At 31.7% G+C, this 15,243-nt stretch overlaps 1 protein-coding gene across 1 annotated transcript; it reads right to left on the bottom strand.

The window, feature by feature from the left end:
- Positions 1–9,385: 9,385 nt before the first annotated feature.
- Positions 9,386–13,040, bottom strand: LOC113851535 (putative disease resistance protein RGA1). Its single transcript, XM_027482044.1, has 2 exons — positions 11,367–13,040; positions 9,386–10,208 (listed from the first exon to the last, which is right to left on the bottom strand). Exon 1 carries the CDS (start codon positions 12,732–12,734, stop codon positions 11,847–11,849), a length of 888 nt encoding a protein of 295 aa, XP_027337845.1. The 5' UTR covers positions 12,735–13,040; the 3' UTR covers positions 9,386–10,208; positions 11,367–11,846.
- Between the last annotated feature and the right edge of the window lie 2,203 nt (positions 13,041–15,243).

Here is a 15,243-nt window from a genome sequence, read left to right as displayed (position 1 = left end):
TGGCATGTCTCCTTATCAGCTAGTGTATGGAACAACTTGTCACTTACTAGTGGAGCTAGAACATAAAGCCTTTTGGGCTATAAAATGGTTAAATTTTGATCAAGTTAGTGCAGGAAACAAAAGACTGTTACAGCTGCATGAATTGGATGAGTTGAAAATGCCAAAATATACAAGGAAAGGACCAAAAAGTTGCATGACAGATTCATTCTGAAAAGGGATATCAAACCTGGGCAATCTGTGTTACTTTTCAATTCAAGGTTGAGATTGTTTCCAGGGAAGTTAAAATCTAAGTGGTCTGGACCTTTGTGTGTCAACAAACAACAACAAGTTTTTTCTCACTCATTTCTGCACAAGGTACGCACACCCTCATTTCTCTAAAACTATGGATCAGTTTTTTTTTCTGTACTTGATGTTTTTAGGTAATCATGTTAGGGTAATGACAAACTATTCTGAGAAGGCATTACTCTGAATAGGGTTTATTTGGCATGTATGAATTTTGAGGGAGATTCTAATATACATTATACCATTCATCTGAATAAAATTTATGCAGAAACTGAGTTGACCTAAAAGAAGGCTTCAATGATAAAGAAATTAAAATTATTGAACATGAATTTCTGAAATTGATGATGGAACTATATTGAATGTTGCAAAGCTATGTTAAAAAATAGTAAAACTTGAAATGTGCCCCTTGCTGTTACCTTTTTGTGCTTTAATAGTGTATACATTCTTAAATTGCTATTTAGGGATACAATCGAATTCATTTTGGGGTAATGAGAACTGCTCTGGTATTATCCGATTCAACAATAGAGGACAAAATGCTGAATAGGTGTCCTCTATCAATTGTGATATTTTGTTGAGATAATTGAACCTAAATTGCAAATTGTATGAGCAAAGCTCTGCAGAATCTAAGTTGATCTAATTAAATATCTTTAAAAATGTTGAATTGATGATTAGAGTGCATAACTGGGTTGAAAATTAGTTACAAATTATGCTGTGAAGGATTAAAGTGCATAACTGTGGTTGAAAAATTGCTTAAGTCTTATGATAATTCTTCTGCGTTAACATGAAATGCAATGAGAGTGTCCACGTTCAACTTAATAACCAGGATTTAACATGTTCTGACTGTGAATGATTAATGTTGTGCAATTATACTTGTGTATTTGTATGATGATTTATCCTAACAGCAAACTACATGTTATTTTTTAGAAAAAAATGAATTTCTGTAATTTGTTTGATGGAATTTTCTTCATTACAGAATCTATACTTCTGCAGCTGTGTTTGGTAAAAATCTAAACTGACCAATTAGCGCTTTATTGCAGAACTTGAAAAATGGTCAGAACTTCTATGAACACACCAGTTGGCTCCTATAGGAAGACTCAGGCTGGATCTTCCAGCAACACTCCAAAGAGGAGATCCAACAGGAATATCCAAGCTGGAGCCACCAAAAACACACCCAAATCAAAGAAGGCCAGAACAGATGGTGCCTCAGCTTCATCCTCAATTGAACTATGTGATCCAAGATTCAGGAGCATTGCTCACGAAAACTTCTTCAAGGCCAATATTCTAAGGAGAAAAATTGTCCCTGATAAAGCATTCAAAATTGCTAGGGACAATTATCCAGAATACAGAGAGAGGATCCAGAAGATGGGATGCGAGTTCATCTATTTTGCAGCTGGCCTGGGTTGGAGGGAAATAACCCATGAATTCTATGCAAATGCCATGAGGCTCAAGGGAGATCAATTCCCTAGGTACAGCATAATGGTCAAAGGGATGAGGATAGATTTCAGTCCTGCCAATATCAATAGGGTGCTAGACATCAATGCTGAAAGACACCCTGCACAGTTAGACTTCAGCTCATTCAGGAAGAGCCCTGATATTGATTATGTGTAGATTTTGGAGAAAATTGGCAGGCCAGGTACAACTTGGAAGTTGAATCAGGCCAAAAAGCCAAAATGTATAATCACCAAGAACTTGCTGCCTTTTGCCAAGGTATGGAGCATGTTCATCCTGAACTCTTTCATGCCAGTAAAACACATCTCAACCTTGGCAAAGAAGAGGGCTGAGTTGTTGTTTGTAATAGTCACGTATATGTACATTGATGTGGGGGAGATAATAAGTGAGTGCATCCTGAATATCTTGAAGACAAAGAGGGATTCTCTAGCCTTCCCTTCAATTATCACACTACTCTGTGAAGATGCAGGGGTGGAGTTTGGGGACTATCAAGAAAAGATCAGAGCTGCACCTCCCATCTTTGCATCTTTGGTGAAAGAAATTTATGCCACCACTTCCTGCACCTCTGTAGCCCCCATTCCTTCCCAATACAAAAAGGAGAAACCAATGCTGATGAAAGATGCATTGAAGTTGATGGTTGAGAAACAAAATTAGCTAGCTGAAAGGCAAACTGAGCTACACAGCAGTCTCAAAGTTGGAATGTGTGCTACTCAACATTGGACAAAAGCTGGGAATGACTAAAGAGGAGATGTACCACACACCTATTCTGGCAGAAGATGCCAGTGCCTACGATCCTCTGCTTTTAAGGATTTACCAGTTTATAAAACACACAGTCCACAGTCAGTAGAGGAAGAAGTGGTAGAAGAAGAGGTGGTGGAGGAGGAAGAAGTAGAAGAAGAAGAAGAGGAAGATACCTTAGAGGAAGAGGATGGAGCAAAAGAATAAATTAGGATTTTAATTATGTTGTTTTAATTTTAGCTTTTGTAAATTTTAGCAATTAGCAGTTTAATTTCTGTAAATGCAGCTAGTTGCCAAAACAATTTTAATACTTTTCAGATGTAGTGAAGTTCAGTTTCTTTCGTTTAGTATTCTGAAAAATTTAATTACTGAAATTTTCTAATCATTGATGGAATTTTGGTGTTTTGTGCAGAGAATGTTATAATCACAGCACTCACACACAATGGATGTTGACACTTGCAAAAGCTGCCATGAAGGGGGGTTATTCTTTACCTCTTGATTCATGTGTTAGCTACACAATACACTGAAATTTTACTGATAGTAGAATAGATATTGAATTGTCTTCTGTGAAACAATTGCTTTTCAATTGATAATTCTATGGATTCTGATTTAAATTTTTTTAAGTTGTTTTTCTCATTCTCAAAATGAAATCACACTTATATTTTCAAAATGAGGGAGTCTTGCCACTAGGTGCATATAATTCTGAAAAGTGAATTGTGAGTTCATTGATTAACACATCACTTACAAAACCCTAGTGAAACTTGAGCTGCATGCTTCTTTTTCATGTGTGATTAGTCATAATTTGCTACACCCTCTAGAATTTGCCTGGTTTCTTGATTAAATATGCAATTTACAGTTTTCACATATATGATAGAGGCCATGTTTGATTATGCCTAGTTAGCCTAAATGCCTTCCTTGTGCTTGATTGTCTTAGTTCACTCCTTCGAGCTTAATATTCTTTTTCTTGAAATTACCTCATTATAAACCTTGCTGAAAAACCAGTCTTACCATTCAAATGAAAAGAGACATAGTGAGTTTAATCAAGAATGAGTATTGAAACTAAGTTTGGGGTGACATCCACATTTTAATTACTTGAGGACAAGCAATGTTTTAAGTTTAGGGTGGGGAATAGCAAACTATCTAAGTTTTGAGTTCAAAAAGTCAAAAAGAAAAAGCAAAAGTGCTGCAGAAAAATGAAAAATATGCAGCAAAGTTGTGAAAAGAGCAAAATGTGAGTTCAAAAGAAAGATTTACAACAAACTGCTGCAGAAAAAGAAAAAGAAATTCAATGAAAAGAAAATAGTGAATGAAATCAAGAAAAGAGGGAAAGAAAATGAAAATTCTACTGCACAAAAATAATTTTGTTTGTTGCATAGTTGAGGGTATTAGTGAAAAATAATGCAGACCCATGCTAGTTTTAAAGTCATTCACTCAAAATGCCTCTGATCTTTTGAAATTGCATGTATTGTTTCCCATTTTGTTCAATACCTACCTTGACCTTAACCATGTTATAACCTAAAAAAGTCCTCTGGATGTGTGATTAACTGTATTAAGCAGAGGAAATTGAGAATATGGGCAAGCATATGGTAGAGTGTAGTTAAATTGATGATCTAGAGAGAAAACAATACCTAAACATTATTGAGTGATGAGGGAAACACTTCCAAGTGAGCTGTGATCATGTTTATTAATTGTACTCACATGAATTTTGATGAATATATGAACTTAGATAGCAATTCTTACTCAATGATGATTATGCAGTATGAATATCATGATGAGTATTTGGATGAACAACTTGATTGAAAATTTTACAGAAAACACAGAATTAGAAATTGGAAAAATCTGAGATAAGCAGTTTGTGAATTGAATTTGAAAAATGGAAGAATTACCCTTGGTTTAGTTTGATTTGCTTGAGGACAAGCAAAAATTTAAGTTTGGGGTAGTGATGAATCCATATTTTGACTCATATTTTAGTGTAATTCTAACCCATTTGATAAGGAAAACATGTAAGAAACAGCAGAAAAACAAGAAAAATAGAATGATTAAAGGTTTTCTTTTATTATGTAGTTAGCTTAACATTTGTGAAATTTATGCTTGTTTTTGTAGGAATAATCTGAGTAAGGTTCATGGAAATGGAATATCAATGGAAAGGAAGAGGAAGAATAGCAGTTCTGGACTCCAAAACACAAGAACAATGGAATGCAGGCTGAGCGTGATCACTATTGTCAGTGAAAGTGATCACTCTAGAGCTCAAGGAAGAAGTGAAGTCTAGGCGTAACCACTTTTACCAGCAAAAGTGAGTATTCCAGAGAAGCCTCAGACTCAGCAGGCTCTGCGTAACCACTTTTATCAGCAAAAGTGGATATTCTAGAGAGTCCCCAACTTGGCAAGTTGTACGTGACCACTTTTACTCATAAAAGTGATTACGCACAACATCTCGACCTTTTGCATTGCAACTCTTAGCAGCGAAAGTGATAGTTCTAGTTTCCAGAAATCACATGAGCTGCATGGCCACTCTTATCAACAAGAGTGATAATGCACAGAATCGAGATTTCTATAAATACATGTTTTAAGCTCAGAACTCGGGCTCTTTGGTTCATTTTCCGTTTTTTCTGTTAGATTCTCATTGGGAGAGAGTGAGAGAGAGGAGTGAGGTTGAACCTCGAAACTTCAAGAAGAAGCATTGGATTAGAGCTCGTGGCTATGACTTTTTTGAGTTTTTTCTCTTCTTCTCCTTCTTTCTATTTCTCTGTCACAATGTCTGTGTAATTCTTTGTAGTTAGAAGTTTATAGATCTCGAATTGATGTATTGATTTGATTCTTGCTTCTAAAATTTGAGTTTTTGGATTAATTAAGTTGTTAATTTTGCACTTTACATAATCTTTGAATAGGAATTCATTTGATTAATCAAAGAGGAACATTTGCCAATGGGAATTGGATTTGATTCTTTGATCTGAATTAACAACCAGAATTAGGGAGTTTCTTAATGATAAGTACACTTAATTCTGCAATCCTACGGTTCTAAATCTTAATGCAACATGAAATTGAACTTCACCTAAGGGATTAGGGGGGTTTAGTGGATTGTTAGGGTTAATGAGTTAAGGGATTAACCTTTGACTAGTTATATGTGAAACTGATTGTCAATTAACCAATTGCTTGAATGTTCAGAAGTATAATTGAATCAATATTGACATTCTTGTAAAGTAAATTCCTAACTATTCTTCATTCCTATCTCATTTCATCACAACTTTCATACTCTGTTTTTAATGCAAGTTTTTTACCTTTTAATTGTGCTTGTTCTTGACTTTTGAATGTTACAAATCTTCCAAATTCGTATGGCTCAAATGGTGATTGTTCTGTGAAGTGATACTTGATTTCTTATTTCCCTATAGAGACAATATTCTTATCTTAAAAATTACTCATTACTTGCTGCAATTCCTAGTGCACTTGCTACTGTTTAGAATTGTTACAACATTCATCAATTCCATTTCAAAAATATGACTATTGAAGATTGTGAATTCATTAAAAAAAATATTACAATTTTAAGTATTTAGTTAATAGAACTACATTTGACATGAATATGAAATTTCTTTTCTTTTCTTTTTTCACACATAGGTTGGTCAAATACTTTCACTCCATTGTAAAGCACTCATGGTTAAGTTTCTTAACTATTTTGTCAATTTTTTTTTTCACATTAAAGACAATGATTTAAATTTTGTGGTGAAGGGTGTTGTATAAGTTATAAATTTTTACGAAATATTATCTCTACCTAATTAAATATATTTTCTATTAAAATTTACCTTATAATTTAAAACTCAATCTACATGCATATGACGAAACTTGTGATCACAACAAAATTTTAAAATAAATTAAACAAAAAATTTTAAGTCTATATTTTAATGCCTAATAATTGAATTGAGTATAACAACTCAAATAAGAACACGACTTTATCATAAATAAAAAAAATTTATAAAAAAATACATTATTCTTTAATTGTCATGCAACAAACAATGGAAATATTCTATAATGCTTAAATCACATCAATTTATTTAAATTTCTTAGATCTGATGAGATTCATTACAAATACACCCCATGATATTAAAAAATTTGCTAACTCAAATAATATTATAAAGGTAAACTGTTAATAACAATGACATTCATACATGTTATAATTTTTCTCATTTCACTAATAAACTAAAGTGATTTCTTAGTTCCAGAGATGGTGGAATAGGGTTGCATGGTTTGTTGGTTTAGACTATGAGTGTTGGTGCTCTAGTAGCAAAATAGTAATGTTGGCATGGAAATACTTAATGGTAAAGGAAAATGGGACGAGATACGTTTTGCTGTGTCTCGAAAGTGTTTTGGTGCAATGATGGTTAAGTGACTTGCAAGTTGCAACTATGATGAATGCCCCTCAATGCCTATCCTTTTTTAATTTGAATTTTTCTTCCAGATTTCTACATGTTGCCACTCTCGTCACGTCCCTGTTTTTTATGCACAAATTCAGCTTGAAAAACGAATGCAGCAGGCGCAAGCTGAGCAACTTAACAAGAAATTTTGAAGATTATTTTATTCATCTATTTTCATTTTTGAGAATTATGTTTCATTGAAATCAAGATTTCTAAAACTATTATAAATCCAATTGTCATAATTAAAGAATTTCTATAAATGTTAAACATTATTTTATGAGTACACTTAAAACTTTTTGCCTTTTTAAAAATCTTAGAATTTTCCTCTTTATTGGTGACAATATTTTATTAAAAAAAGATACAGTTAAAAAATATTTGTTAATTTTAAGGGAACCATTTTAAAAAGTTCATACTAAATAGTAAGAATAATTAATAACCTACATTTTGTATTATTTGATAAACAAAACATTACTTATAACCAAGAATCTTTTATTTTAATTATCATATTTTCTTGTAAAAATTTTATGCTATAAATGAAAGTGTTTCTATTAAACGTTCTGTTGGAAGTGCTGCTGTGAAGGGGTATGTTTTCCTTCTATTTCTTTTCTCCCAATCTAAATTCGTATTCTAATGCTCAGACTCAGTCAGTGTCTTCTGAAAATGAAACTAACACCTCATTATTGAGAAAACATAAGCAACGGGTAGCGAAGCCAAAAGAGAATGACGCAGAGATCCTTTAGAAGGATTCTAGACTGTAGATTCGTAAATTAGTCAATTGCTAGCCAGATTATGATTAGGTAGGTTAGTCCTTAATTTTTGACAAGATCACATGTGTTATTGTTTTTTGGTTGAAACATGGTAATTTTAAAGACAATACAAAATAAATTATAAATTTCCTTTAAATGTTTAACAAACTCCATATTCATTGTTTATTTTCATTTTGCTGCATGATATTCATTCTGCTTTTCTGTTTATGGAGGATGTTTTGTCCGCCAGTCTTGATTCCTGATTACCTTCTCTTTCAATTAATGTATTATTTTATTAAAATAGTATACTATACTCTCGTATAGGTCAAAATAGTTCTTATGTTACCCTTTTTTGATTCATAGAAGTTGTTTTTCTTTCTTCAGTTTGTTTTTTTGGGATATGATTATTATGTTCCTACAATCTTCCGTAGAAGTGTTTTTCAGCATAGGACAATCCCTTTCAATTGTTCATCATCATTCTGTGAAATGAAATCTTGGATATGGTTTATATGGCACTGAGTGCTACCTGCATTTTCTGGTTCTAGGATAAGTAATTTGACTCTATATAACTTAGTTTGAGCAATCTACAATAGCATTTTTGAACTGTCTTTTCTTGGCTAAATGCAGCTGTTAACTGTCGAGGTATTCATATCACAGGAAAAAAATTAATCAAACATATCTTTCATTTAGGCTACGTAAAATTTCTGAAGGGTTGTGACTGACTGGTTCATATATGGGAAGGGAAGAAGTGGATAGTTGGAATTTCAAGATACTTATTATCAATTAATGTGTTTTAACACTCTCAAAAGGTGAAGCCATTAAAGGTTAAAGACATTTTAAAATAACTGAAAAACTATAACTATTGCAAATCATAGGGGCTGAATTTCAGGGGGTTGGAGGATTTTCCAGTCTCCTCCGTCCGACTCATCTGAATGAATAATTTTTTTTCAAAGCAAGTTTTCTAACATCATCCCCCTCATGTCCATTGTTACATGAATGATGCCTTTGATTCGTGTAATGCTTTTGATTTCCTACCATATTTTGTTGATGGTTTGATGTTTGGTCATAATTGATCCATTCTACTTTAATGGTATGGCACTTGTCTCTGCCTTTTTGTAGTTGCCAAAGGGTTGAAATTCATTAGGGAGAATGAAATCAATACAAAGAAACAGAGAGAATTTGAACAAGAAAATCAGATGGCAAAATACTGATCAACGTTACAGCATATTATCATGAGACAATATTTTCAACCAGGTCAGTAAAAACAGAGAGAGACACAATAGCATAAATAACATCCACTTCATCACTTTGTGGAAATTTAAATGACGAGTTAAAGGATGTAATTTTTTTAAAAACTAGGGTAGAACAAAAATCGCACAATTGAAAATTAGAGAACCAAAATTGCATGAGTGTTAAACAAGTGGGACTAAAATCGCACAATTACAAGTTGAAGGACCAAAATCATACAAGTATTAATCCAAACATTTTTGTATTTAAGAGGGTAGTGGTGTTATCAATTTGTTAAATACGTTATATTTAACAAATTGGTAACATTATATTATTGGCGATCTTAATGCCTAAACACTTGAGGTGGATGCTGGATATAGATTCTTATTAATCAAAATCTATAGAAAAATATTCTTATGAGCAGAAATTTTTTTAGAATTGTTGGAGATCAGGTGGCCCATCAATATGGTGTTAGAATAGCAAAAGGTGCCCCATCAATCTCTCATGTCTTTTTTTTTTTTTTTTTTTTCTGTTGCTGATGAGAACCTCTTTTTGGAAGAGCCAATATAGAAGAGACAGAGTGCATCTTGTCAAACATGCTTCAGGACAAAGAGTCAATATGGAAAAAAAGAGTTATCTTTATATTGATAAAAGATAGAATCGGAAGCAGGATGGGAGTGAAGGTTGTGGAAGTCCATGACAAGTATCTTGGTTTACCAACTATGATTGGAAAGCTTAAGAATATTGTTTCCTCAAAAGTCCAGAACAAGTGTCAAAGAAATTGAATGGATGGAAGGAGAAAACTCTATCTAAAGCTGGAAAGGAGCTACTTTTAAAATCAGTGGCTCAGTCCATTCCAACATATATGATGAGTTGTTTTAAATTCTCAGCTGCTATATGTCAAAATATGGAATCGCTTATGGCAAGTTCAAAAGATATTGGTGAAATATTTTTAACATATTTTCTAACAAACTTTTCTTTATATATACAATGAAGTTAAAAGTCTAAAAGAAATCAAAACTTAAAAAAGCATCCTACTAATCCAACTGCCACAACCATCAAAACATAAAAAAGGAAGCAACTGAGAGACAATTATATCAAAATAATGAAAAGGTAAAGTGTCTTTTAACCTTATTTTAGCTAGTTTATCAGCACAACACTTCCTAAAAATATGGGTAAAATGAATAAATCTAATAAATTTGATCAAATTCCTAACATTACAGATCAAATCGAAATGGGGTAAGAAGGTTGTTAAACTTAAAGTACTAGCATAGAGCTTTCTTGAAGTCATTCTCCACCTATATAGTGTGAATCTCCTTGAAAGGTATCATTTGAAGACCCAAAAAGAGGCCCCATAATTCTGCAATCAGAAGAAGCAGAATTCAATGTTGATTATAAACAAGCTACAAGCGAATTCAATCAGAATAAAACAAACATTTTGAATTAGATAAATGTAGAGAAAGAGTAGATTAATCAAGTCAATTTCAAATTATGTTTTTTTTCAAATTATGTTTTTTTCTTTAAGTTTTACTTCAATAACTAGTGAATAATAAATACAATTATGAATCAAATTTAATGTAAAACTCACAGTAATAGAAAGTAGGTGCATTGATGTCACCCTAAACTCTAAGGTGCATGTTAGATAGTAATTAGAAAACATACTGAACATAAAGATTAACAATGACATAGTAGCTAAAAAATATGAGCACAAAACAAACACTTCATCTTGCATTAGGCAACACTAGATCAATTTTAAGGAACAAACTGGGTTCTTATAGCTTCCTCTGGACTGATGTTATGACTATTAATGGACAAAACTAACTCCAATAGATATACTCGCAACAACAGAATTCAATGAAATTGCATCATAAACTCTAGTATCTTTACTTGCATCAACTAACATTGGTTAATCTCAAGCCAACTGAAGTGAATCATTAGTCTATTTCTGCAACAAAAGCATTAAAGAAAGAAAAATTGTTGTTCTACATTATTTAGCCAATATCTTTGAAATTGTGTAATGAACAATATGATAAACAAAACTTGAACATGTAGATAGAATAATCAATTGATACGTAACAAAACTTTCCTTAACACAACAAATCTTGAAGTGTTGTTTTGATAATAACAAAGCATATTATCTTAAGCCATAAATGATTGAGCTTCTAATAAAATTTAACTAATTGAGTAACAACAATAATGTAGCAATACCTCAATGTGTCCAGTTGGATATGTGCTACTAGATCAAACAAATCCAATGAACTCTATAAAGAAATAAATTATAAGAATAAAATATTTCAAACAACGGTAATGTGATTTGATTTTGGACAAAAATTTAAAGTCTCTTTGACCAAACACAGAGAAATTTGATTCATAATACTTCCATTTTTATAATAAAAAAGTTCAATTTCAACACAAAATCAAGTAACATCACGCATTCTCTATGTTGTAATCCCAAAAGGCTTACCTATGGGAAAAAGCAAGGAAAAAAAAGAAACAAGGGCTGAGAAAAAAGGATAACCTGCATATTTTCTCTTATAGAGTCTCGATAGCACATTGGTAGCAGCATCCGGTCCACTTTCTTCAACTTTGCCTTCCAAAGAGTAGTTTTTATCAAAACTTTTCACATTACCCAACTCAAACAAGTCTTGAAATGAATAATAAAAAGAGTTATGTTCAATATGACCCAATGCAAAATTTGGCTATATTAACAACAGCTCAACTATTATAATCTTAGAAAATTGGGCTAGATTCAGGGATTTGAAGAACAATTTGGTGCAAAAAAAAAAGCTAAAAATGCCAAATTATGATACAAGTGCTCATAACATATCTTTAGAATTGAATACTTTTATATATTTCATTTACCAAGTTACATACCATCCTAAATTACTAATCTGGAGATCTATATTACAAATATTAAAATAATGATATAATAGGAAAATTTTCTTCCTTAATTACAAATCTTAAAATACCAGGCTTTTAGAAGAGAAAAACATGGATACTAAATGCGGTAACTGAGTTTTAGAATTGGCATGATACTGTCTTGCTCTTCACATAATTTCCAGAAGTCACCGCGTAAAACATTCCTCCATTCACTTTCTTCGTTTTGTCCTCGTAACAGGCCTCCCAGGGTTTTAATTGACAGTGGAACCCCTTTACATCTTCTGGCTATTATTTTCCCTATTGATTCTAGATTTTGATTGACTCCTCTGGAACCGTCCTCAAATGCAATGTTCTTCAACAGACTCCAAGATTCTTGTTCAGTCAAACCTTTCAAAGGATAGGAAGTGCTAGCAGTCATTGCCTTTGCTACATTTTCACTTCGAGTTGTGACTAAAATCTTACTATCTTGTGCGCCACACATCAAGTACTTTCTCAATTCAGCCCATTTGTCATGTCTATCGTTCCAAGTGTCATCTAGGACCAACAAATATTTCTTACCACTTATTTTTTCATGAAGTTTTCTTTGCAAGTTGCCCAATGATACTTCAATTTGGTCCCCAGTAATTGATTCTAATATTTTCTTCAGAATAGTTTTTACATCAAAGTCATCAGAGACACACACCCACATTTGCATTTCAAAAAATTCCTGCACTTCCAAGTGATTATACACCAATTGAGCAAGAGCTGTCTTCCCCAAACCACCAAGGCCAACAATGGCAATCACCGAAACTTTTTGGTTTTCATGAGGTTGTCTCAACAGACTGATAATCTCCTTTTTACTATCATCTCTTCCAATGATATCTGTCTCTAACACAAAAGAACATGTTTCCCTCCATCCACTATCAGTTTGCTTGACCATAATAGATCTTGGGCACAAATTTAAATCCTTCATTTCTTTTGCTACACCGTTAAAACTTTCTCCTATTTGTTTAATTTTGTCAGGCATTTCAGTGTATAAAGGAAATTGATTTGACGATGAAATGGAAAGAAGTACCCTGTTTACTTCTTTTCCTTCAGCTGCACCCAATTTGTCTTTCCTAAATTCGATAGCAAGGTGATCAAAGAAATCATCTGCAGCATGGAGTACTTCCTTGAAGTCAGATATCCAATTACGCACACGAACTTGATCTTGTTTGTCGTCAGCGTCAAGGAGCACATCATTGATAGATTCAATTGTCTTCTTAAGCTCTTCCAACTCTTTCTTCACATCATACTCTTCTCCAAATTCAATAACATCTGCCGAGGCCAACCTGTGAATGAGATGTCAAGTGACTTAGCCATCCTTAAAATGATATACAGAAGGCTATAATAAATATTTTACTATCTTCCTCCGTCGCATCACACACCTTATCATCATTGAAGGCTATCATAAATTTCTTTTGTTTTTTCTTTCGAAAAATTCTGATCAAATGACATTATTGTTAAATTTTTTACAGCATATGATTATTTACATCTAAAGAAGCTTTTACCATCAAGTTGTTATTTATAGTTAATATTAAATATGATTAAATTATATGTATTAAATACATGTTTTAATTATTGATTTTATAAATATTTAATTCAAAATTTCTTAAAATAATATTTGTTAAAAATTGAAATGTAAAAAAAAAGTGTTTCAAACAAATTTACTGTTAAAAGAAGGGATTTTTTAATATTTAACTGCATAACATAATTTTTATAATGGCAAGTAATGTGTGAATTTGGTCATTCTTTAAAAAATATCTTTTAGGAATTATATTTTTAATAAATTATTTTAATTGATACAAAATATGAATACTTTGATTAATTAAAAAAATATTAAATAAAGACACATATATATATATATATATATTAAAAATATCTCCTAATTATTAATTATTGTCATTATCTCCATCATTGTTAGAAGATTATTTAAAATATGAATATTATAGTTAATTATTATTATTTTTATAATTATTTATCATTATTTTTATGATCATTAGAAAATAATTTAGAATAGTATTTTATGTAAATATTAATATTACAGTCCTATATATACATGTAAATTATAATGTATAATGATAGGATACAATTCAAAATTTTAAATTGGTATAAAAGCCTTTGATTTAAGGGTCTTTACTTTCACACACCCAAACTCTAATAGTCATCTTTATTACAGCATACATATGCACAAGCTTTGACATTTTTTTTTTCTGCCTCAGTTTTCACTACCACTATCATGACTGTTACTATGGTTGGGCCACTAATCAACTTCGTCATTATGTGATGACGTAGAAGCTCTTGTCATTATGTGAAAGCCACATGTTGCCTTCTTGATCATTGTTGGCCTTTGTGCAAATGTCGTTTTGTTTGTCAAGACCTTCTTTCTTAGTTTTGACCTTTCTTTGCTTAAACAATATCTGTTTGGGTAATTATTTCTTCAACCTATAAGTTCTTTATTAAAACATAAGTATTTCTCACCATAGATGACTCGTGTTTATTCTTGCCATGATTGGTAAGAATTGTGATTTATCTTCATGTAATACCCCATGTTTTGTACTCTAGTACTTCCGATCACATAACTCTTAACATTTCTTCTCTTACTTCTTATTCCATTTTATTTGGCATACATTACATTATAGTTGCTAATAGTTTACAAACTCCTATTTTCTAATATTCAATTCACTGTTCTTTTATTAAAAAATATTCTTTATATTTCTCAGCTCTCCACTAATCTTATTTCCATTCATAAATTCTCTTGTGATCTAAATTATGCAGTAACCTTTTCTTTTCTTTTTTTTTCATCTCATTATGTTTTTCAAGATCTTGTCTTAGGAAGGATGATTGGAGTTGCTTAGGAACGAAGATGGTTATATTACTTTATGTAAGTGAAAACTAAGGTCCAAGAATAGTTTTTTGGAATAGGGAAACTCAAATTTTGTAACTAGTTTTCTTATGACTCTTCTCAAATTTCTCTTCACTGTAAGTGTTTAGGTCATCTACATTTTAGATTGCATAAAAATATGTTGCTTCCTTCTTTATGTTTGAAAGAATCAATTGAGTTTTTTTAATGTGATGTTTGTTAAGCATCATCATGTTATTTTTTCAAATAATTTTAAAAAGTAATACACCTTTTGATCTATCCATTTTGATATATAGGAACGTGCTCCTATTGCTAACTTTTTATAGTGCTTAATGGTTTGTATCCTTTATTAATGATTACAAACTTATGACGGATAAAATAGAAGTGATTCAACTATTTATAAATTTTTATTATTTAATTCAAATTCAATTTGAACAAGCAATTAAATGTTAATGGACAAATAATGGATGAGTATATGTGAACTAAAATTTGTTTTAATTGCTATAAGAAAATAGTGTTTTTCATGAGTTGACATGTTTAGATACTCCTTAACAAAATGTAGTTGCAAAAAGAAAAAATTGACATCTCTTAAAAATTACTAGCACTTTGTTATTTCATATGACAATGCCAAAAT

This window comes from Abrus precatorius, unplaced genomic scaffold (assembly GCF_003935025.1).
Source record: "Abrus precatorius isolate BTA unplaced genomic scaffold, Abrus_2018 Scaffold9, whole genome shotgun sequence".
In the NCBI taxonomy this organism is placed as follows: domain Eukaryota; kingdom Viridiplantae; phylum Streptophyta; class Magnoliopsida; order Fabales; family Fabaceae; genus Abrus; species Abrus precatorius.
The sequence above is the reverse complement of the archived record's forward strand: the minus strand, read 5'-3'. Positions and strand labels throughout refer to the sequence as shown.

Excerpts from the sequence above, each read along its gene's own strand:
- LOC113851535 (XM_027482044.1), bottom strand. The coding sequence starts at position 12,734 with ATGCCTGACAAAATTAAACAAATAGGAGAAAGTTTTAACGGTGTAGCA.